The sequence below is a fragment of the Pagrus pagrus genome, assembly GCF_965226575.1.
Source record: "Pagrus pagrus genome assembly, chromosome: 10".
In the NCBI taxonomy this organism is placed as follows: Eukaryota; Metazoa; Chordata; class Actinopteri; order Spariformes; family Sparidae; genus Pagrus; species Pagrus pagrus.
The window spans coordinates 2,051,405-2,074,639 of NC_140194.1; the positions used below are offsets into that span (position 1 = coordinate 2,051,405).

General features: G+C 42.1%; 1 protein-coding gene across 1 annotated transcript in view; it reads right to left on the reverse strand.

Moving 5' to 3' along the window:
• The window catches only part of glg1a (golgi glycoprotein 1a), a 35,592-nt gene that overhangs the window by 8,102 nt on the left and 4,255 nt on the right, over positions 1 to 23,235 (reverse strand). The window contains exons 2-16 of the mRNA XM_084364637.1: positions 14,223 to 14,252; positions 13,280 to 13,366; positions 10,883 to 11,098; positions 8,220 to 8,423; positions 7,346 to 7,417; positions 6,874 to 7,060; positions 5,886 to 6,100; positions 5,428 to 5,549; positions 4,976 to 5,077; positions 4,136 to 4,289; positions 2,424 to 2,648; positions 1,813 to 1,875; positions 997 to 1,110; positions 628 to 716; positions 90 to 207 (exon numbers count right to left, since the gene is read on the reverse strand). Of these exons, the coding sequence (XP_084220763.1) occupies positions 90 to 207; positions 628 to 716; positions 997 to 1,110; positions 1,813 to 1,875; positions 2,424 to 2,648; positions 4,136 to 4,289; positions 4,976 to 5,077; positions 5,428 to 5,549; positions 5,886 to 6,100; positions 6,874 to 7,060; positions 7,346 to 7,417; positions 8,220 to 8,423; positions 10,883 to 11,098; positions 13,280 to 13,366; positions 14,223 to 14,252 (1,998 nt within the window). The remainder of the gene's footprint in view (positions 1 to 89; positions 208 to 627; positions 717 to 996; positions 1,111 to 1,812; positions 1,876 to 2,423; positions 2,649 to 4,135; positions 4,290 to 4,975; positions 5,078 to 5,427; positions 5,550 to 5,885; positions 6,101 to 6,873; positions 7,061 to 7,345; positions 7,418 to 8,219; positions 8,424 to 10,882; positions 11,099 to 13,279; positions 13,367 to 14,222; positions 14,253 to 23,235) is intronic.

Genomic DNA, 23,235 nt, shown 5'->3' on the forward strand with positions numbered 1-23,235 from the left:
GCAGCTCACTACCTTTGCAAATGACACTACACTAAGCAGATGTTAGACTGGACCGCTGACCGACTGTGACTGTGTGTCAGTGAACCTACCATCTCCACCTCCTCCACCCGAAGCTGTTTACGACATTTGACGGACACTCGCTGCTCCTTGGCGTCCTGCAGGGTGTCGTTCCTCACCGTGGTGCTGAGACAGATCACGACATCCACCCTGAACGACAGGAAGAGAAGAGAAGAGGTTAACGCACCTTGTCTGACTTCTATCTTATTATAGGTCGACTTTATTTTTACACCTCGCTGAAGATGAAAAAGTATGTTGATCAGTTGTGGAAGCACTTTTTGCTTCATGCTGAATGGAAACAGTCAAAAACAGCAGACACTGAAATACTCAGGAAGAGTTTTAGACCAACCATCATTTCCAAAGACAGAAGGTCTCTTTACCAGCTTCTAAGAGATGAAGCGGGCCTGGACCTTCCTCGTTTGAATTGTTTTGTGACGTATCCGATAAAATGGAACAAGTGTTTTTAGATTTTTGGGGATTTGTATCATCTGCTGAATGTCTTATGAAAGACAAATTGTTGTATCATCCTTGAAACACCCGTTTGTTTGTTTGTGTCTTTATGTTTCTTACTTCTTCTTGATGTTGGGACACAGCTTGAGGACGTCCTCCTTGCAGGCCGTCTTGAACTTGTAGGAGAAACGGAAATCTTTGATCTGGATCTGTAGACAGACAGACAGTGATGGTTAATGAGTTGTAGTGAGATGATCTTATGGGTTTATTTTTAACTTGTCAATATTAGTCAACAGAAACTATGTAGACTACGACCGATATGACAAGAATATCTTCCCATTTGTATCATAATTCATGATGCACAATAAAGTATTCCTGAGTACAGTTCGATGAGATTTGTCACTGAAGATAAGTGACAACAACAAGCTGCTTTTTATGTTCCTGCTGAACTGAAACATCATGATGACACATTTTCATCAGTCTGCTCACCAGCTGGAAGTGTGTCACTCCCACCGCACACTTCTCATTCATCTCCTTCTGGTGTTTGTTCTGAACCAAACAGTCCATCAGTTCACCGGTGTCGATCTGATTATCAGCTACCTCCTAACAGACAGAAACAGACAGTTGTAATTCGATATTAGAAGAATATGTTATCTAATTATGCAATATATCTTGATCTGGCACATTTTCTGGGAAATCAATCAACAGAGAAACAGTTCATGGATACAAGGCTTGACAAGGATGTCTGCATTTGGTTCATCCGGTCATAATCATCTAAAAATGAAGCAGTTTTACTTTTTGATTTGCAGAATTGTCCAAAATACAACCAGAATTAAAAGCAGCAGCCACGATGGGATAAACTAAATGGCCAAATCTCTTTCCGTCAACAAATCTATAACATCTCAGCGTTTCTCACTATTCAACATGTACGTTAATGTGCAGTGTGTATGCTGCAGACAGAAGGTGTTATATAATCCCAAAATGTTTTTTTAAAAATCAGAGAAAATGAGCGTCCAAAATGGTGAAAGACAATGATTCAAGTTTTGATCAGACAGGACGAGGAGTACCAGCTCTCCAGAACACAAACTCCCTGTTGCTCCTTTCAGTCTTAATTTTGCACACAGTGTTTTAACACTTCATCAGTTCATGTGACATCCTCACTGTTTTCTTCTGTCTGAAGTATTTTTGCTTTGGAAGCCAGTTTTTTTTTCCTCTTCTTTTGATGCAGTTAAATTCAGGATTTTTTTCCACTAACTCGGTCCAAAAAAATAAATAAAAATGAGACAATACATTTCTCAGACTTACATGGCAGTGGGTCTGGATGACGGGTTCACAGGCTCTCATCAGCAGCGCCTCGATCTGAATATCCTGAGGACAGAATGAACAGATGAATCAGCTCATGGTGTCACAGATTTGACATATTTCTCTTACAATAAAAAAAATGCAATGCAAAATGTTCACAGCTCCTGCAACAAAAACAAGACGTCAAAGTTATAATTATCTGTTTTGGCTGACTAGCCAAAAAAGTTATGAACCACTGAATTAGAGGAGGATTCTGGTTATTGTCCAGACTCTGTAGAGAAGCTTCCTTCTGAACAGATGCTGTTTGACGTCTCTTTGACTCGATGCACGGTGCTGAAGAGCAGAAAACTGTTAAATATAAATCATCTGATTGATAAATTGGTGGCAAAAATTAACAAAAGGTAAATGATCTTTACATTTTCTAAATATTTCCTCAGCTGGTTTAAACTCTCATGTGTTCACTGTGGTCTCCACCTGTTCAGTGTCTGCATGAGCAGAACAAACTAGAGAAAACACAGTACAGAGGGAACAACAGGAGTTTCTTAACGTGTCGGCAGCGGAGCCAGTAACAGTGTTGCATCATGGGTAGCAGCAGCAGCAGGTGTTGTGGTTACCTCTGACTCCAGCTCCGTCAGGTTTCCCACCACCTCTCTGCAGTCAGACACCAGATCCTCCAGGTGGTCCTGCAGGCACTCCAGCTCCTGTCCGGCCTCCGTCTTCTCGCTGCACCACTTCCCCAGGTCGGTCATACATCGTCTCTGGAGCTCTGGGTCCAGCTTTACATCCAGCGCCCTCTGGTGGAGAATCCTCTGCACCTCCACCTTACAGTCCCTGGAGAGCTGCAGGAGCACGACCACGTCGGGTTACACAAGAGAAACACCTCACTTTCATTGTTCAGAGTGTTCTTAAAGCAATACTCCATCCTCGATTGTTTCCATTGTTTTGTCCTTCAAAAACATATTTGAAAGGTGACTTGTTAAATCGGATATAGACAATTTATAGCTTAAAGGTATTAATATTTACTGCTTTTCGACCAAAGCAAACCAAGTGCTGGTGCTAGTGCTGGTTCAAAGGTGGTTAAACCTGTGAACCTCTGAAGAGCTGGTTGGCCACCATAGAGTCACGTCATTCAGACACTATATACGTCTCCAATTTCCCAGCACTGTTGGAGAACAACTATCGAACTGTCTAACTCGGAACAAATAGGACTGCATTGACTCCTGTGTTGCTCCTGGCCTTGAATGCCTTCACTGGCATCAAAACCTGACCGGTCCTTGGACCACCGTTGCTTCCATTAGTGAAAATAGTTTCCCATGGAAGTCAACACGCTACATTAGCTCTGTCTTTTAAAAATGCATCCTGCATAATAAAAACACTGCTCTGAAAAAAATCTGGAAACTACCGGCGAGTGTTTGAGAAGAAAAGAATGTGTTTGGGTGGAGTATCACTTTAAGGACAGTTAACACATGAAGTACATGTAGTTTATCACAAATTTAATTTGCTAAAATTGAATTATCATCTTTTCCATAATTGGAGATCTGCACCGATTCTGCACATCACAGCTCAGCAGCTCACTTCACTTTAGCAATTACTCTTCAAAATCAGCCCCAACATGCACTGAGACAAGATAAGAATTACACAACACAATCACTTCCCCTACAAACCACCAGGCATCATGATAGCCATGTCCTAATTATCATTATCAGGTCAGCAGCAGGACGTACTCACAGTCAAACCGGGGTTTTCTGCTTCAGACGCCCCGCTGGGGAGCTATGAGGACATTCTCTGGTCAGTTCACAGACTTCCTGTATTTTTACTGCAGTTTCTTTTTTTCTTATACTTACTGACATCTACTGAAATACAGTTGTGCCTGTAATGTCAGTTTGAGCATTAAGCTGATGCTCTAATGTGGCTTCCACTGAATGTAAAAGCATGAACAGCCTCAAGTTCACTCAAATTTCACAAACACATTTTTTCACATACAAGTAGCTACTTTAAATTATCCAAATTATTGTGATTTCTGCACCTTAGACTTCAGCCCAGTGTGATGGGGGGTGAAAGCCCTTGTGGTGCACAGTATCTTCTATATTTGGCAGAAAATAGCTCAGAATCAAAGCTGTTGAATACAACGAGGTCTGAAGATTATTTCAAATGACCCGGTCATGCATTTGGTGAGTGGCAGCAAATATGTCAAAACTTTTGTCTATAGAGATTAAAGTAAATGTTTCCCTCAGACACCTCCTGGTCCTGACTCCTGGTTAAAACTAGAGTTTGTGGTGTCATGGTGGACAGAGGCTTCCCAGGGAGAAAAGGTGCAGAGACTTACCCTTCGTCCCTGCTCCACAGAGCGGTAGGCGTGGCGGTACAGGCAGGAGAAAATGGCGCCGGGCGGCATCATTTCGCTGGTCTCGTTCCAGCCATGAGTGTGACAGAGCCGGGCGGCATCGCCCTGACATTTCTTATACAGGACGGGATCCAACCTGAACAACAAGACAGGGAGAAATGCACTGATTAACAACTGGATCTCGTATCATCTGCTAAAATGAAAAGGAAGCAGATCTTCGACCAGCAACACACTGATGCTGTTCCACTCGTTACACATCTCACATTTTATGATTTGCTTTCTTAAGTCTTGGCTGTATCTGACTGACTTATATAGCTCCAGGGTGTGACTGCTTTGGTCCCAAAGGTGCGTCTGAACTTTAGCACACCCGATTCAAAAAAATATGTAGCCTATGAAAGTATTCAACAGGCAGCAACTGGCTGTGTCGACATGTCGAACACATATCAGCCTATAAACACATTTACTGTACATTATTTTATGTACATCGTGTGTGTGTGTGTGTGTGTGTGTGTGTGTGTGTGTGTGTGTGTGTGTGTGTACTGCTCTCACATTACTTGATGCAAACCTTACCTCACCCTGACAAACTGTGAGACACTTCACTTTAAATTGTGCTATTGATTATTTTTTCATCATGACAAATGCAGCTGCACCTGCTCTTAACCTGAAAGGCTCAGCCCGACATAATCGGGAGAGGAAACCGTCTGACCTGTGCAGTGTTTCCTCTGTTTGCCATTAATAGAAAAATTGAAAGCTGAACATCCAAATGAAATGTAAAGCTGCAGGTTTTCAGCTTGTGAAGGACAAAGGGCTAACAGGACTTACTTCCAGTCTCTGGCAATGAAGTACTGCAGCTCCAGCAGTCTGTGTTCACAGTCCTCCACCATCTTCTCAGTGTACAGATGCTCCATCAGACATGACAGAATCCTGCAGGATCAGCAACACAAATATAAGCATTAAATATTTAAATATCTCTTATGAGATCAACCACAAACATTATCCCTGCTTGATCTAAACTGTAGTGTTTCATTAACTCACTGCCATTTAACGTTTGGAGAATATTTCTCTTTCCTCTTTGTCTTTCTACCATTTTCTCCCCTGCTTAAGAAACTCCTAAGGCTCTTAACAGTCCTCCTGCCTATTCCCAACTCTGAGAAAATGTCATTATTCTAAGAATTGTATTAGTATTTTGTAACTAGGAGCGACTCCTTTTTGTCTGACCTCTGAATGAAAGGTTTTTAATGCAGAGAGACAAAAAAAGCTTCAGGAGGACTTACATGGGGTCTCCATTGCGGATGTGTTTGCAGGCGGTCTGGATGACGGACTCACAGGCCTCATTGAGCGCTCGGTCGATGCGGTAGTCGGCCCCGGGGTCAGCTTCCTGGATCAGAGTCTGGAGCTGAAGGTGGAAGACACAACAACATCAATTAAAAGCAACACAAAAGAAAACAGGTTTAAGACAACTGAGAATTTGTTATGTAATCAGTTTTTCCCTCCGGCTTATTTATTCCTGGAAACAACCTGCCAAATCCACATGTATGCATATGTTGAGACTTGTATTGCAGAGCGACGATCAAAACTGTCTCAGCTTAAAATAAAGCAGAAGTGATACAGCAAAATTTAATCACTGTCCAAAATGATAAAAAGGAAAAGGAGAATATTAACTTCATAAAATTATCTCGCCACTAACGGCAAATAAACATTTATGGCTACGGAGTGCTTGTTTTTGACCTACCGCCCTCTGACAGTTGGGGTCGATGGCTCCCATGTCTCCTCGGCCGACCCTCATCAGGCAGTGCAGCGTTCGTCCTTTGCGGTGCAGACCGGAGCAGTGACCCTCGATCTCGCTCCGACAGTGCAGCACGATCTCCGGACTCAGAGAGAAATCCTCCATCAGCATCCGCCTGTAGTCCATCATCTCACCCTGACACTCGCCACTGACCACACGACCTGGGACACACACGTGAACACACATCTAGCTGTATGAAATACTCAACACATACAATAGTTTAAAAAAAAAGTTCATGAGTGGCAGCAACAGTAATGCACAAGGGAAGCTGCAGTGTGGGGATGTTAAGAGTTGTATGTGTTTCCCCGTTTTCTAGTCATCTTGGTATCCAGCAAACTCTGAATTCCTCCTCTTCCTCAAACTCTCTCACCCACTGAGTTTTGGCAAACAACTCGCAGCTCAGCAGTCATTTTATAATCTGGGTCCGAATCTCCTAATTCTTTGCTGTTTTCATTCTCAAAGTAACTGCTGTGATTTGAATGGATTTCTCTCCCCATGATCAGGTCGTTAACCATTGTCACTGCATGAAGTGCAACTTTAGAAACTTTTTCGCAGTAGTCAATGAGGCTGACAGGCTAAGACAGGCTATGGGCACTGAAGAGAACAAACAAAAAAAAAATGCATCCCATAATGCATTTTCATCTTCCCCACGTGTGTTTCTGAGAATAATGAAGCAGTTCATCCGGCCTGTGTCTTGAAAACGTTGACAGTATCTAAAACACACTCACATTGCAATCAGCTCTACAGAGATTGAGCCAGACTGACGGACATGTAGGAGGTCCACTGTGTAGTTAATAAGTGGTGGGAGCAGACAAGTGACTGACAGATAATTCAGCTTATAGTGGCCTCTGACTGTCAGTTAAGAACATAAATTAGTGCACAGGATTGAGAGGTATTGACAGAAAGGAGGACCACTGGGAGGCAGACTGCTTACCTCTGTGCACAGTCGACTCCAGACAGAGCAGCAGGTAGGACAGGCGAGCTTCTCGGGCTCGGGGCATGTTGGAGTCGGCGCTGCAGCGGTATTTCCTCAGGTCAGACTTGCAGGCTTTGGCCAGTGAGTAGCTCACCTTGTAGTCCTGAGCGATCAGCTTCTGCCTGGTGGTCAACGCCTCACGGCACTGAGGTCACAAACCCATCAGCATCAGACGCTCAAACTTTGTGGTGGTTAATTATTAGTTTGGTTTCTACTTCAAAGTAGCAGAATGAGAGATAACGAGGGTGAAAAGACCTGGCTTTCTCACGAGAATGGAGCTCGTCAGAAAACACAACGATCTGTGTATCAAAGCCAAATATTTTGGAGATGCTCAAGTAAATGCTGCAGACTTCTCCAGACCCACTCGCTAAAAATGCAAATCTATTTTATCTCGAAAAAGAAGATAAAAACATCTTAGAACAGCACTCACCCTCTCAGACAACGCCTCCTCAAACTTGTGATTGAAGAGACATTTGTAAACTCGTCCCTCTCCAGCCAGTGTCTGAAAAACAGAAAGGAAAAAAAAATCATTCCATCAAGAGAAGAAAGATTTCTTTATACTGTGAATGTCTGGAAAAAGGTCTCTCTCTCTTTTCCATTATTCCATCAGCCAAAAGAAATTCAGAGTCACGTTACATCACATTACGATAATGTCGATACTCAGGCCTCATGTAACCATTAATGGGCAGGAATTTATTTTTATTACAGGTGGATGAAAAAAATGCCCTGATTGGCCTAATGGAGACAACAGAAGGCAAAACTCTCTAAGTCTGAAAGGTCATGAATGCATCTGGTCACTGATCAGCCTAATGCATGCCTGCATCTCTAAAACTTTGTAAATAATTTGTCTGTTGCTTCTGTTAATTTTAACAGCACCACATTTGTTACAGGTTTGTCCAAAGCTATCAGGAGGTTTCAGTAACAAAGCTGACACCTGAGGAACATTACAAAGGAAGGGCAGAAAAGAAAATCACATCAGTAGAAGGGTGTTTAGATTAAGTTTGTGCAGTATGGAGCCATTTTCTGGGTTTTATTGTTTGTTTGTTTTTTATATTTTAAAACAAGTCTCCAGCTACTTCAGTTGTTTAGGAGAATGCTGCAACACTGTTTATTTCCAGAAATGCTTTGTGGACTGAACATCACCTGACTTTCCATCGGCTTAAGGGAGACTAAATAATGACAAAGTATATTTTTTTTTGGGTGAACTTTTCCTCATTCCTACAAAAAAACTGCATTTGTGGCAGTCAGTGGCTCTACAAAGCCATAACTGCACATAAAACATACTCAACATAATAAATTCTCACGTTTTCACAAAAGCGTTCTCTGTCCTCCCGGCAGGCAAAGTAGAGGTAGCGGTCCAGGTGGAAGTCGTCTGAGGAGAGCTCGGCGACTCTCATGATGGACTTTTTACATTCCTCCTTGATGGGGTGCGCCCCCGGCTGCTCCTCGGCCTCCCGCACCAAACCTTTCTCCAGACAGGCGATCACCTCGCCCTGAGAGTGGATGTCCTGCACACAGAGGAGAGGTCACATCAGGTATCAGGGTGTCATTCAGCTCTGACATGACAAAGAGTCCTTTTCATACGACAGCTGAAGTTAAATATTAAATTTAAGTTTTAATTGATGGTCTTTTTGTTCAATTCATTCAAATCAATCAGTACTTTGGGTCCCATTAATTTCAGAGTCATGCTCTGTATAATAACAGAGACAGCCTTCATCATTTTCTGTCCTGCTCCATCTGCTCACAGTTGCACACCACGTCTTCACCATTAAAACATTTTCAGTCATTTTTTTTGCATCAGTATCTGCAGGTCCTCAAATACTGCAGCTTGTTTCAACATGATATATATCTGCAGCTTTGATAAACCATTTGTTTTAGGGTGGCAATTCTTCAGGACGCTTATTAAAAAGGGTAAGTTCAATAATAACATTTGTGTCCTTGGTACTTTGGATACGAAATGGTGGGGACTTGCATTTCTATAGCACTTTTCCAGTCTATTGACTGCTCAAAGCGCTTCACAACCCTCGTCACATTCACTTATTCACACACGCATTCATACACTGTTGGAAGTGGCTGCCATGCAAGGTGCCAACTGCTCATCAGGAGCAATGTGGGGTTCATTATCTCGCTCAAGTATACTTCGACGTGGAGCCGAGGATTGGAAACAGCGACCTTCCGATCACTGGACGACCCGCTCTACCTCCTGAGCTACAGCCGCCCAACACACCGTCAGTAACAGCAGGTTTCACTGACCCGTTGCTCATCACAACATTTGTCCAATGAAGACTGCTGACTTTTTCTGAACAGTTTTAAAGGGTCAGTCCAGCCAAAGAAGAACTAAGTATTTCATACTTGTAAAGGGCCGTCAACACAAAGAACTATAACTATATAAAGACAACAATGCGAGTGTCCACTGATGAAGGATAACGTTCTGTAAACAGTGGCGTGAGGCACTACTGCAACTTATTTTGTAGGAAAATGACCCAGAACTCAAGCTGATAGATGGACCTGTATACTATAGCCTATTTGTGACCGATTTTTGGCCTTTTCATGGCTTTTTTTGATAGGACAGCTTAGAGAGATGACGGGAAATAGTATGGGGGCAAGGGGGGCGCGACATTCTGCAAAGGGCCAGAGGTCGTAATGACAATACTGTAGTATACCAAAGTAGCCGGAGGGAAAGATGCTTCCTCAGACCCCAGCGAGAGGACTCTGTCTGTCTTTGACACTTGTCCTTCTGTCTGTTCAAAATGAAAGACATGTATCCTCATGCATTTCGTTTCTGCTGTACTGAACTTGCACCCAACCGTGACTCCTAAACCAGGATATCAAACAACCATGCCTGTGTACCGTTACACCTCTGCTGTCAACACATCATGTGTCAACATGCTGCTGCAGCTTACTGGGAAGATTGTCTGGGAAGACAATGGTTGCCTGACAGACTGGTTGCCTGACTTTTGACAAATACATCAGAAACACCTTGCAAATGTGTCATCCTTTTGTTTTTTTATTTATTTATTTATTTTTTTGGGGGGGGGGGGATAATTGACTGAATGATTACAATAATATTTTTTTTAATTTTCACAAATGTTCACAATATAAAAGTAATGACTCTGTAGATTATAGCACGTCTAATCCCACGCAGAGTGAGGTCTCCTTTCACTCCATAAATCATTCTGTCAGCGTGTGTCTTGTATTTTTTCAGCGCGGTAAGAGACGACACTCTGGAGGCGAGCTCTGTCGGACTAAACACGGTCAGCCTAATCTCCACTCCGAGCAGCTCCCCACACTGAAATGAGCCGCCGTGACAAATTCCTGATAATGAAACCGACTCCGCTCCCGCTGACAAATAAATAATTTGTTCCAAGTTATAATTGTGCCAACGTGATATCCTATAATAACTGCGTGTCTAACAGGCTTATGAGGTTCAGCTTGGCTCAGCAGCAGGAAGACACGTTCAGAGGAGATCGATTCGCTGTGCGCGCTGACAAACTGCTGTCAAACTTCTCTTTTCTCATTCCAGCTGAGTCACACTTTGAACACAGTTTCTGGGTGTTTCAGACTGAGTGGAAGCAGTGATGAAGGTTCAGAGACCCACCACAAATTCTGAGGAACTTCAGCTGCTTGGGGAGTATGTAAATAATACTTACAACGTCTACATGTACTGTTGTCAAGACTTCTTTTACCTGCATTCAACCGACATGGTCTACCAGTCCTTTCCTCAAATACTGGACAGGACAGTCAAATCGGGGCTACATTCTGGCTTTGCAGCACAGGTTTTCCATAATGAGACACAGGAAGTAGGAAGCACCGTACCCACAAACTTGTGAAAACTAGGAAGCTTTTCTTCCCAACAATATGACTGATGTGTGATGCGATCAAACGTGCCGAGCTGAATGTGAGAGACCCCGATACATTTTGTTTTGTGGTTGTTCATGTTTAATAGCTAATAAAACTTGCGTCTCACCTTCTCTCCGGTGCTGATGCTGCCACAGCGCAGAGTGTTGATGTCTTCGCGGCACTTGTCCATGAAGCCGCAGATAAGCCGGTAGTCGCTGAAGACGATGCTGGTCATCTTGGTGATGTACTGGTTACACTGGTAGTCACTAATGTTGCCTCGGTGGTCCACCAGGCACGACACCAGATAGCCCTTCCCCAGCTCCTCCGCCGCACATTCTTTAATCTAAAGGAAGACCACAGACAGCGTCATGACTTGATGTAGATTAAACCGAAAGGCGTATGTGTCAGCTGAATGTCTGAACAGATCTGGCAACACCTGCTGAGACTGTAGGTGTTTTTATAGACTTTCATTTGTGTGAATAAAAACATCTGTAATATTTAACTAACACAGTTATTCTCTCATCACGACACCTGAGTATCTTCTTTATTATGATCAGATAACGTGGCCAAAATCTAAACCTGCATACCGTCAACCGTCATCATGCTTAACTCAAACAAAGGCTGGCTGTTTCCCAGTTACAGTGCTGACCATATTTGGGTAAATAAGGAACTGCTGTTCCTCAATTTCGTCACTATTTTACTGGTTTATTTTTATTGGTTGGTTGGTTGGTTCCTCTTTACTTTGCTCTTAGATTAAATGTGCAGGAGCAATGGGAAGACAAAGGGTGAAATAATACTGTATTGTCCAAAACATAAAAAAACATCAATATAATATCGTACTGTGATGAAAATGGTGACCTAAAACCCTAAAACCAGCTGGGTTCATCACAACGAGCTACGACTTTTTACACATTCACCATTTTTTTATTTGCCTTTTTCCCCATTTCTTCATGCTGCCTATGGTGTCATCTCACTGGTGACGATGGTGCTTCATTTGTCATTTTGTCTGAATGTGCTTTGTGTTGAAGTACATTGAGCTCTGCGAGCGCTGTGCTCACAAAGCAAATCATTCACACTCGATAAACAATCAGGCTGAGCTACTATCATGTAATGTATGAGGGAAATGATGTCATCACAACACCTGCTGCGTCAAACTGAGCCGTTAAGACTCCTCATCAAGTTTAGAGGAAAATCATTTCTTTGTCTTCTTTATCATTTTATGTTTTTATTGCTTGATTACTTCTACTACTACTACTACTACTACTACTACTACTATGAAGCAGATTAAGACACAATAATATGAAACCTGACAAAATTTAAAACGAAGGACTAATTAACTGAGATTAATAACGTGTTGAGCTGATGTTTTGGAGCAGAAAGCAGCTTCCAGGAAGCTTCATGAGTTTTTGTTTAAAAAAGGCCACAGCTCGATGGCTGATAAAGACACTTCAAACTGATCTTAGAAGATTACGACGTCCTGTTTATTAGAACGTGCTGTGTACTAGCAATATAGATTTTCATTTCCCACAGATGCTACATGTCTGTTGATTTCCAGAAATAGATCAAGTTGCCCATGAATGAACCCAAAAGAGCCACATTCAATTAATATTCGGATAAAAAGGTTATTTTGTTGAAATAAATCAATAACCGGCTGAAATGAACACACTATACATTCTGACTGGAGCGTGGGTTCATTCAGGGACTAAACGTTGTTCTGTTCTGTTTCCAGCAGAATCCAAATTATATTCAAAATATTTCTGTGGCGGTGAAGAGAGGCAGGATTGTTCGTGTCGGGCCACTACAGCAGCTTTTGGGGCTTTTCCATACACATGTGCTGGCTTAGCTTGACTCAGTTTGACTTGGCATATAGACCCAGCATTTCCATTACAACAGGTCTACCCACTTCAAGGTGCGTCTATAATGATGCGCTTGTCTTGAGCAGTGGTCAAAGGAGTGGCTGTAAACACTCTCGCTCTCTTTACAGTATGATCGAATGAATGCAGCCAACTATGCTCCACTTATTTGTTGATAAACAAGTTTAATTTCCTTTAAATTCTTAACCTCAAAAGTAAACAGACTTGCATTTCTATAGCGCTTTTCCCAGTCGACTGACCACTCAAAGCGCTCTGCAACACTTGTCCCAATCAATCATTCACACAAATATTTAATCAGTGACCGTGCGATTACTGGACAACCCACTCTACCTCACAGCCGCCCTCATTCTTCAGTTATCAAAAGGCTTTTATTATAAAGGCAGCAGAGTCAGGAAATGTCTGGTTGTCACCAGCAGCAACCTAAAATGACTCCTGAAACAACTGAAGGTGAACATGATGAAACAGAAATAAAGCAGATGTCTTAAGGTAGAAATGGGGACACCGGAGAGAAACTAAAGAGATTCAGTTAGAAGCTACAGAAGTACTGAGAGCACTGCCCTACAAAACCCAGCTAGCTCGATGTGTCTTTATAACTTTTTGAAATAGAAATCCTGTAGTTTAGCTGTAGAGGTTTGGTTTAAGCGACTGACCTCAGAGATGGTGGTCTTGCAGACCTCCACGGCTACAGACTCAAACTTTGGGTCGGTGGTCAGGTTCAGCTTGTAGTTCCACAGCAGCTGGAAGATAGAAGACACATGGATTTACACACAGATAGTGACAGAGACGATGTGACAGGCCGGTACGTTCAAGAAATCAAATGTTTTGTGTTTTATATATTTCTAATGCGGTTTTACTTCTTTTTATTTCTTTATTTTTCTGTTGATTAGTCTCACAAACCCCAATATACAGGTTAGTTACAGCATACAGGGGGCTGAACAGATTGTCAAGAGAATACTCCGACATCACAGAAAAACTAGCAGAAAGGACTGGCACCTACAGACGGCAGAAGGTAAAAGTGTTTCAAGTACAACTTGCAGCCAGCTGATGGGGGATCGTCCAATTGTTGAGCTCAGTTCTCAGCAAACATTGATTTGATTTGATGCCAAAGGAAGTCTAGACATCCATGGTCGGTTAAAACTGGGCTATATTTGGTTGAAAAGTTTATTTTTACTGAACTTCAGCAGCATTTAAATGACAAAACCTGCTTCATGTCAAAACACAGTCACTTGGTAAATTTGGTAATCTAAATATTTTTCACTTTTCAACCCTATTTAAGAGTTTCATCTGAGAGCTGAGGAACAAGCTAGTAAGTAGATCTTAAGTTGGGTTCGTTTTGGTAAACTATTTTTTTTTCAGGGTCAAGAAAGAACTGTGAAGCCTAAATTTAAGATTATACAGAACATAAGTCCTAAATGTCATGTGGCTGAGAGCTAAAGAAAAAGCTAGTAAGTGAACTTTGGGGTTTTGTTAAGGTTGTTACTGTTGGTACCAAACTCAGCACTCTCTGCTGATTAATGTTTAACAAAGACTCAAAAGTACTATAAAATAACATGATGCATGCTGGGAAGTGACACTGGGAGTGAAGACACTTACATGGTTGCATTCAGCAGCAATCTCAGTTTCCTGAAAGAGAAGGAGAGAAAGGACAGGTGAGAGTGTGAACTGGAGATGACTTTAGGATTCAGATCATTTCTCCAGAGATTCATATCTTCACGAGGGCAACGATGCCGTACAACGATGTGAGATTCAAGACCAAGTGCGTCACACTGGATCGACCACACTGCCGTTTCTCAAAGCTGTAAGAAATGTGGAGGACACAACCAGACTACTTTCTGCAACCTGTAACATCCAATAATCAATTGCAAGCATATCTGAAGTGTAACAGTGTGTTCAGGCGCGTGTTGTTGAGAATAGCAGAAGTGTGAGCAAAGTTAAACATCTGTAGAGGGAAGAGAAGCAGTTTTGGCCCCAGAGCCCTCAGCAGGACACAGACGGAGAGAGATCCCTCCCATCCCTCCTGCAAACACACCAATTGTGAAGCGACCTCTCCTGTTTAATGTAGGACTACATGCTGCTGTTTCACACAAGCTTGTAAGTGCACCTGGTTGTTGCGATGTCATTCGGTACCACGTCGGGTCAGAAAGTTTGCAAGGGCAGCTCACATGCTGATGTGAAAACGAAAACTCACGTACGACAAAATTCAAACAGGTGTGTTTTGGGTCAAAAAAAAGATGGAAAGTTACAGCAACAGTTAAAGCAACACTATTACAACTTCAACGCCAAAATGAGTGCGTATACACGTCTTTATAAATGTTGGTAAACCTGCTAAAAGTTGGTGATTGACTCTTTCAACATTGCCAGTTTGCACTTCTGTTGTTTTTTTCCCCTTGTGTGTCATGTTCGTCATTAAGGATGCGCCGGAAAAACAGGGAACAGTAGAGAGCAGCAGATCATACACCTCATCAGAAAACACACACATTGTTTTTTCCAAAGGTGATAACGGAAGTTTCTAAGGAGTGAGACATCTCACTTCTTTCTCATCTCTGCTGAAAGTTGCACATGCACAGTGCAGATCGGGCCGCTGACTCGGCTCAGACACGGCAGCCACAAACAATAGTTACTTTTTGAATATCTTTAACAGTTTCTCTTGCAAACTCAGCACCAACTGAATGTTCAAGTGCTGCGTAACAGAGAGACGGATGGAAAGATATCAACAAGCCAGCGGCCTTAACTTCAACACACACCATAGCAGTGCTCCTGAGAGGGAGAGAAAGTTACATATTCATCCGGGCGTTGTGTTCACATCACAGCCGAGCTGAGCCAGAGTCGACAAATACTAGAGACCACGGCAGGGTTAATTGATCCGGGAGTAAACCCCGATCATACACATTGCAAACAAAAGCCACATGTTAGTGGATGTTAGCGGGACCAGTGTGAGAAGGGTGTAAGCAGACAAACTTTTACAGCGTCTGAAGAAAGAGCAGATTTGTGAGTCTCATTCTTCAGTCATTAAATACCGACACTTTGGGCCGGTGGTCCCCCAGAGTTATTTTCCTGCTGTGCTGTACTGTGCTGACCTGAGGTGACCTGTCCGACTTCCTGGCAGCCAAAAGCCTGCAGACCAACGGACACCCCCCCCCCCCCCCTTAAACCAGAGAAAAGCACAAATCACTCCCAATGGAGGACTGAGAGAGTGTGTGTGTGTGTGTGTCTTTGAAATCGCAGCTCTGCAGATGGCCGGAGAGCTTCTGACTGTTTACCACATGGCAGCAGCACCGCGAGCCCGGAATAGGCTGTCTGTGTGCGTTTGAATATTCATGTGTGTTTGTGTGTGTGTGTGATTTATTTACAGTCGAGTGTCACAATGCTCTTTACACAGACAGTAAACGCAGCGTGGCGGTGGTGGTGGGGGGGTGGAGGTGGTGGAGGTGGGGGTCCCAGCCTGGTCGTACTGAAGAAGAGGACGGTACGGTGGGTTACGGAGCAGCAGATGTTATAAACAGCACAGAGCTGACGCAGTGGTCAACTGGGTGGAAAACTAAATAAACGGTCCTGGAAATGTGACCCAGACTGACCAGCCACCACTGACACACCCACCTCCAGAACAACACAGTGGAACCAGCATCAGGGCTCCTCCTTGTGCGTTTTTTTTTAGTTTTGAAAGTACTGGTACTTTTTTGTTTTTAGAAATATTCAACAATATACTGATGGATTTTCATTAATGCACCTTTGGAATATGAGAAAAACATAATTTATTAACTTGTTCAGCAAATGACACGACAGTCCAGCACACTGAACATAAAGATTGCTTTAAGATATGTCAAATCTCACATTTTACCTCGAAGACTCTACAGAGTCAGGAAACAGGACAATTTTGTATGTTTCCATTAGATTTAGGTTTGCAGTTAAGATTTTACACAAGATTTTAAGACATCCTGCTGTGGTTTTAAACTTTGCTGCTCTGTGGATGCTTCCACTCACAACATTAAGTTTTGTCTGTACGATTATAGTCTGAGGAATAATCTTGGTTTTGCGGTTTCACAATTATTATTTTTAACAACACTAAGGATGTATTAAAAAAATCACATGAACATTTGTATTTAGAGGTTTTATTGTATTTTGTTCCCACAGCATTTCTTTTCAGGCTTGTTTTAGCAGGGACTGCCTTTTGAAATTGAAATTATCTAGTAACCAAATAATACAGTGTAAAAATAAGAAAATAGAATAGAAAATAGAAATAAAAAGACGGAAATAAATTGACATTAAATCCTGCACACTGATTTGCAGCTTTACCACCGATGGTCCTGTACATGCAGAGATACTAAAGTGCTACATAGACGGTCTCTGACAGTAACTAGTGTCACATAATAAAACTGTAAAAAAGCAAAAACAAACAAAACTAAGCTGATTTTGAATGGATATGACACTTATCCTGCCAAGCATAAAAATACAGTCTGTTCCCATATCCACTGCCTTGATTTTTTGTTTTGTTTATGGAGGCTCAACCTGTAATTCTGGTGCTTCTGTTTTTAAAGTCAACACGATCAGTCTGTCAGTGTCAGCAAAGTGTATGAAAGGCAGAATGTACCAAAGTTAAGCTGATGGGGGTGGAGGGCGTGGGGGGGTGTTAACCTGGATGGAGCCGGTCAGTCTGATGCTAGATCAAACAGAGCAAGACATTTATTTTACTCAGTGTTTCTGGACCAGGCAGCGGGGAAAAACCCCACCTCTGCACCCGCTCAGTCCACCTCAGGACTCAGCCAAAACGTCACATCACACTGCTGCAGAACACAATGTGACTCATGTGGGCGTCTGTCCAGCTCCGTCAGAGGATCTGCAAGTTCGGAAAGACTAATCTTCTAATCTGATCAATTAAACATTGATTTAAAAGCCAAAATAAACTAACAATGATGAAACCAGTCTTTCATATGTCAACAGGATATTACCCGTTCAGGTGGATCAGGCTGATACAACAATTGGCTGTTGTATCAATCTAACTCTGAGTTTGCAGGCAGCTGTTAGAGCAGTGATCTAACACAACAGGAGGAAATAAAACCAATACAGCCGACACACCCTTTCACATACTTTAGTCAGGACCCAAGAATTCAGGCTCGCTGTTTACCAACGTTCCTACTCCACTCACCGAAAGTGAAAACTGTGAAAGCCTCCATCTCATTTAATAGCTGCAGCTAAATTAAACTTAATCAGTTTCTCCTGGTTTCGTCTTGGGAAAACTGGCATGAGGTTGAGCTATAATTGGAAGTGGGTGAGAGAGAGAAAATGACACATGATGTGATAGAAAGAGGGGATAATGCAGAGGCAAACCAGCTATTCCCAACACCTCCTGAGTCATGAAGCACAGAGCACAGCAGCCGAGTTTGTTGAGTTCACAGAGCTGACAGCCAAAATCAACTAACTGAAATCAAATGTATTGAAAACCAGAAGTACACATGATTTGACATGAAATCACTTAGACCAGATGATTTCCACCAACTTCTGACACAAAGTCTTTGAGAAGGCTCACTCTACCTAAAGCCAGGGAAACGTCACCTCGTATCTTAATTTTGTACCTGTATTTTCTGAATAATGTATATTAGCATGTGCCAAATATCTTATTGATTAATTGATGTTTGGTCTACAAAATGTCAGAACAGAGTAAAAAAACAAAAGACTATTACAATTTCTTAAAAGCCAGGTAATGTCTTGGAATTGTTTTGTTGAAAAAATGGTTCAAAACCCAAAAATATTTAATTTCAATCAAAAAGAAAAAACTAGCAAATCTTCACAATTTTGAAGCAGCACCAGAGAATGTTTGGCATGTCTGCATGTAAAAAAGGACTTAAATTAAGGATAAAATTGATTATCAAAATAATTTAGTAGTAGTTATAGTAGTAATAGTCAAAATAGCAAAAACAGTGAACAGTTTTTCTTTGTTTATGCTTTAGAGAAAAGAGCCGGTCTGGCAGTATAGACCAGCCACAAATGAGATGCCCCACTGGATATCAGCACAGGAGTAAAAAAACAAAATCAGATCTTCAGTCCAAAAGGTGTAACATTTGCCCAACAACCCATTATCCCGAAAAAACAAACACACTCTGCTCCAAAAGGATGTTGTTCAGAAAAACACTCTACAGAGAGATTTTTGCCCCTAATATCTTTTTGAAGTTGGACGTGCAGGAGCGGATGAAGTCAGGTGACTCGTCAGGTGACCTTGTTTTTGATGGTTGTTGGTTAAAATAACTATCCAATTACGCTGTCGCACCAATGGCCTTTCAGTCCGATGGGACATTTCTCAGACTATTAGTGTATTGGAATAATGGGCCGTCACAACAATGTCATGGCACCAGATCACCTCCAGCAGCTGCAACAAAGACGGAAGTTAATGCAGCTGCATCCTGTAACGTTTGTGGTGATGGTGAACAATGCATGCTGCACTTTCAATCAGCCAATCAGAAACTAATCACGGATTTCCAGAGGCAGCACATCAGCAAAGAGTAGCTGCTTAAGCATATTTTAATTGCTCAGATCAGCTAGAACCAGTCTTTAACTTCAGCGGAGTCGCTGCACACCGTGTGTTCGACTCTCCAATCAGAAACCTTGCGCCGTTTTTTCCTACCAAACAGCTGGGTAGAGTTCAGGTCAGGTGTGTGACATGTATGTTTTCATCACCACTAATAAAACAGAAGACTGGAAACAGCTTCTTCTTACGCTGACATTTTTATCAAACTGAACTCCAGCAGAAGGAAACTTGACCATGTGCACACACACACGCCCACAGTCGATGATAAGTTGATCAAACATCGCGGTTACATGGGTGTGTTTTATTTAAGGTTCTCGTTTGCTCTGGAAACTGTTGTTACTTTCTACAGTATGCAAATCTTTGTCAGGCTTCAACCTGACTGCACAAGTCAAACAATACGAGATCATCTTAAAAACTATTTAAGTGAATCTCTTCAGTTGTAAATTATGAGTTTGTCTAACTGGTGGTGTATTGCCATCACGGTAGTTAGGATTGTACCTTAAATTGGACTTTCAAGACGTTTGAATAGTTGTAAGTCCTTCACAAACAAAAAAAAAGACGAATGCATTAAAGTATTACTGTACAAAAGTCAAAGAAAAACTGTCCTTAAACAAGAGCTTTGTCGATTTTCAGCCAGCTTTGTATCACTACAATTTTGGTAGTTATGCAAACTCCTCTTAATTTTGCCTGCACCATGAGCCCACCACTCTGTGCTGGCTTAAGTCCGCCAAAGCGTTTCATCTGGCGGCTGTCGGGCTGTTGTATCAACCACAGACTGGTGGTCCTTCTGGTTAATAGCTGAGCCGAGGGGCTCCGTGAGCTGATCTGACTAGTTTGTCTCTCATTGCTCGTATCTAAGGTCCGTCTGTTTCCATTGGATATAAACCTGGATTGTCATGATTGTTCAAGCTATTAATGAAACCCTTTAGGTGTTGCCAGGGAAAAGCGTGGCTTGTGAAAAACTTCAGAGTTTGTTTGCGAAATAAGTTCAAATATAAATTAGTGGTCTTAATTATTTTTTCTTTGTCAAGTGACCACATTTCAAGCGGGACAATGACCATCAAGATGTCCATAATAATGAATTAATGGACAACATGAAGGCCAGAAGCATCCGACGTGCAGGATAGGGAGGCAGCCTCCAACCGTTCTGACATCCACATCATTCTTTAATTCCTAATTATGCACATCGGGCATCATCCGTCACATATCAAAATATGTTTTGTTTACATGATTGTGTAGATGAAAAACATGCCTCACCTAACCATGAAAATGTAACCGTTTAAATTAAGCATTTTCCAAACTTCCGTAACTGAATATACGAGTCCCGACAATAAAAGTATCACTAAATCTAAGAGTAGATGATGAGCCACGGGCAGTGATGCATCTGTTTTTTTTCATTACTGGTTACCACATTGTTTCGGCTTCACAAGAGTAGCAGAGCTGCAGTTAGACACTTGAACACTTTAGGATAAACGTCAACAACGAGCCTGAATGGACCGTCACACACTGGAAGGACACAAAAGGATGTTGCTCAGCAACCAGGAACATTTTCTTCTTCTTTTTAGTAGAGTACCAAAATAAATGTATAGAATAAACAAAAAGCTTCTGTCTTTGTTCAGGATAATGGAAAATAATCCTGTAAAAGCAACAGCGTACTGGTGGAGATTCAGTACTCAGAGATGTTTCTATTATTGTTTTATCATCAGGACACAGCGGCCCTGAAACTGACATGCTGCTAAAAAAAACAAAACAATCAGGTTCAGACAGCAGTGGTGGAAACAGTAAAAGTAGCAGTACAATCAAAACTGCCAAAAGTATTTGGACACCTGACATCATCCATTTGCATACTTTTGGCCTCCACAGCTCCAATGAAGCGATATCTTGTGATGCCACAGCAGCGATGCTGTACACATCAGTTTGTGTTTGTCTCTTCATGTGACTGTTACAACAGGACTAACAAATTGAAGGTGAATCTTTAACTGAGGACATGCTTTTCTTGTTTAATGGTCAGATGAGCAGCTTTAAATACTTGTCCTTCCCGCAGTATTATAGAGGAACAGCTGCTAAAAAAGCTCTGCCAATTGGGTGATAAACATGTTTTATTTCCTATCAAATCTTCATAATAAAAGTCCACCTTTGTATAGTAGTTTAAAAACTTTTAGTATGAAGCAGCAACATCATGCGAGCTGAAAGAAAACATGATGAAACAGTAAAATACAGCTGATGTCTAAAAGTTCAAATCTTTAAACCTCAGCGGTTCAGTTAGAGGCTACAATACTACCGAGAGCTGAGCACAGAGACTATTTTGTGGGGGGTGGCAGGGGTCTTAACAGTTTGGCTGCAGTCATGCAACGTCATTGCAGCTTGGAGGCAGAGCAGGAATAATTTGGCCCCGCTGCAGAGGAGGTCCATCCCAGGTACGGCTCAGCACGGCTAAACTGGTTAATCAAATCAGCATGACACGGTTTGACTCAAGCGGTGGAAAAGCGCCAATAGTCTTCCCAGGTTTCTGTGGAAGAATGTGACCGGCCTGCACAGAAACCTGAACTCAACCCCATCCAGCTCAGGATGAACTGGAATGGCGATTGTGAATAAAGTATGAAGTACAGTCATTTACGTCTGATATGAAGTCAACCAGGACTTAGAAGTCTCACAAAAACCAACGGTAAACAACTGTACTTCAGTTTAAGACTTCAGAAAAGATTTTTCATCTCTGTCAGACAAAAGTATCGAATGTAAAAACACTACTGGGTATCAGACAAACAGCTTCATCAAGAACTGTGGTAGAGAGTGTTGTAGTAATGAGTCCTAATCAGTTATCGTTTTTGTACATCCTGTTCCCTCATTTCACGCTTCGACAATCACAAAAGTGGTGTTGATCTGTGAAGATCATCTCGCTGAACAAAATGTGCGAGTGTCTTAAACTTGTGTTTGCCACAGAGCTTTTTTCTGCAACAATCCAAAATCCAATTAAAAAAATACCATAGGCTTTTTGTTGAGGGAACCAGGCCGATGCTAACTTCTGGGTTGGTCTACAAGATTACGTCAACCCTACAGCGCTCCTTTTGTGCCAAGACTCGGAGTTGGAGGTTTCATTCCTCGTGATGCTCAACAGCAGCCGAATATACACCAACAGGTTTGTTTTTTAAAGAGAAAGTCCTGTAGCCTTAGTAATGTGCTGATCATCAAACTGGACACAAACTGGGTACAACTGAGAGGCTGAGACAGAAACAGACACATGGAGGTTTCACCAAGCTGACAGGCCACAGCAAAACCTTCAATCTCCGGAGCCTCCTCCCTCTGGACTCTGAGTCTCTGCACCACGTACACAAAACCACAGCCACCGGCAGGACTGACAGCGGGCAGGCCAGAGACACACAAGAATGCTACGAGTCTAAAAGCAGCTCTTAATCTCACCCTCGAACCAAAGAACAGCAGCAGAGCGCCAGCTGGGCACACAGAAGGTGGACCGGCTCCACGGTAGCTCCTCAACAGCAGCGCTGGTGGCCGGCGTTGAGAGAGGAGACGTCACACACCGAAACCCGGGTTCACTGGGTCTTTAGCTGCATTCATAATACAGCTCATAAAGAGGGACTGATTTTAGTTTTGCACCTGTGATGGACTAAATGATTACTTTGACATATTTACTTAAATACATACCTTACGTACTTTTGGTCTTTCTGGTGTTTCTTTACTTTTTATAAAATAAAGAGTACTGATATCTTTCATAGCAGAAGAGAAGTGGTAAATATGCTGAATGTCAGAGAAATTCAGGTTGGTTAAACTCTTTTAAAGCTTCCAAAGTATCTGTATTTCTAAGTTTTAAAGAATGATAATAGACACTGATGATTTGTCAACACAGTGATTCAGCCTTGAACTTTACTGTGTCATGAAGACGAGAATGAGGAAGCTCTTTGTTCTGAGTAAATGGTTACAACACGAGATGGAATTAAATTCCCAGGAAGTCGGTCGGCAACCTGAAACTGGTGTAGATGCTGCTGATATGTCAACGTGCCGCCATGTGTGAAGACTGAGGACATTCAAAACAAGGACACTGCATTTAATTTGGCTTTTGGCTTGACTCAC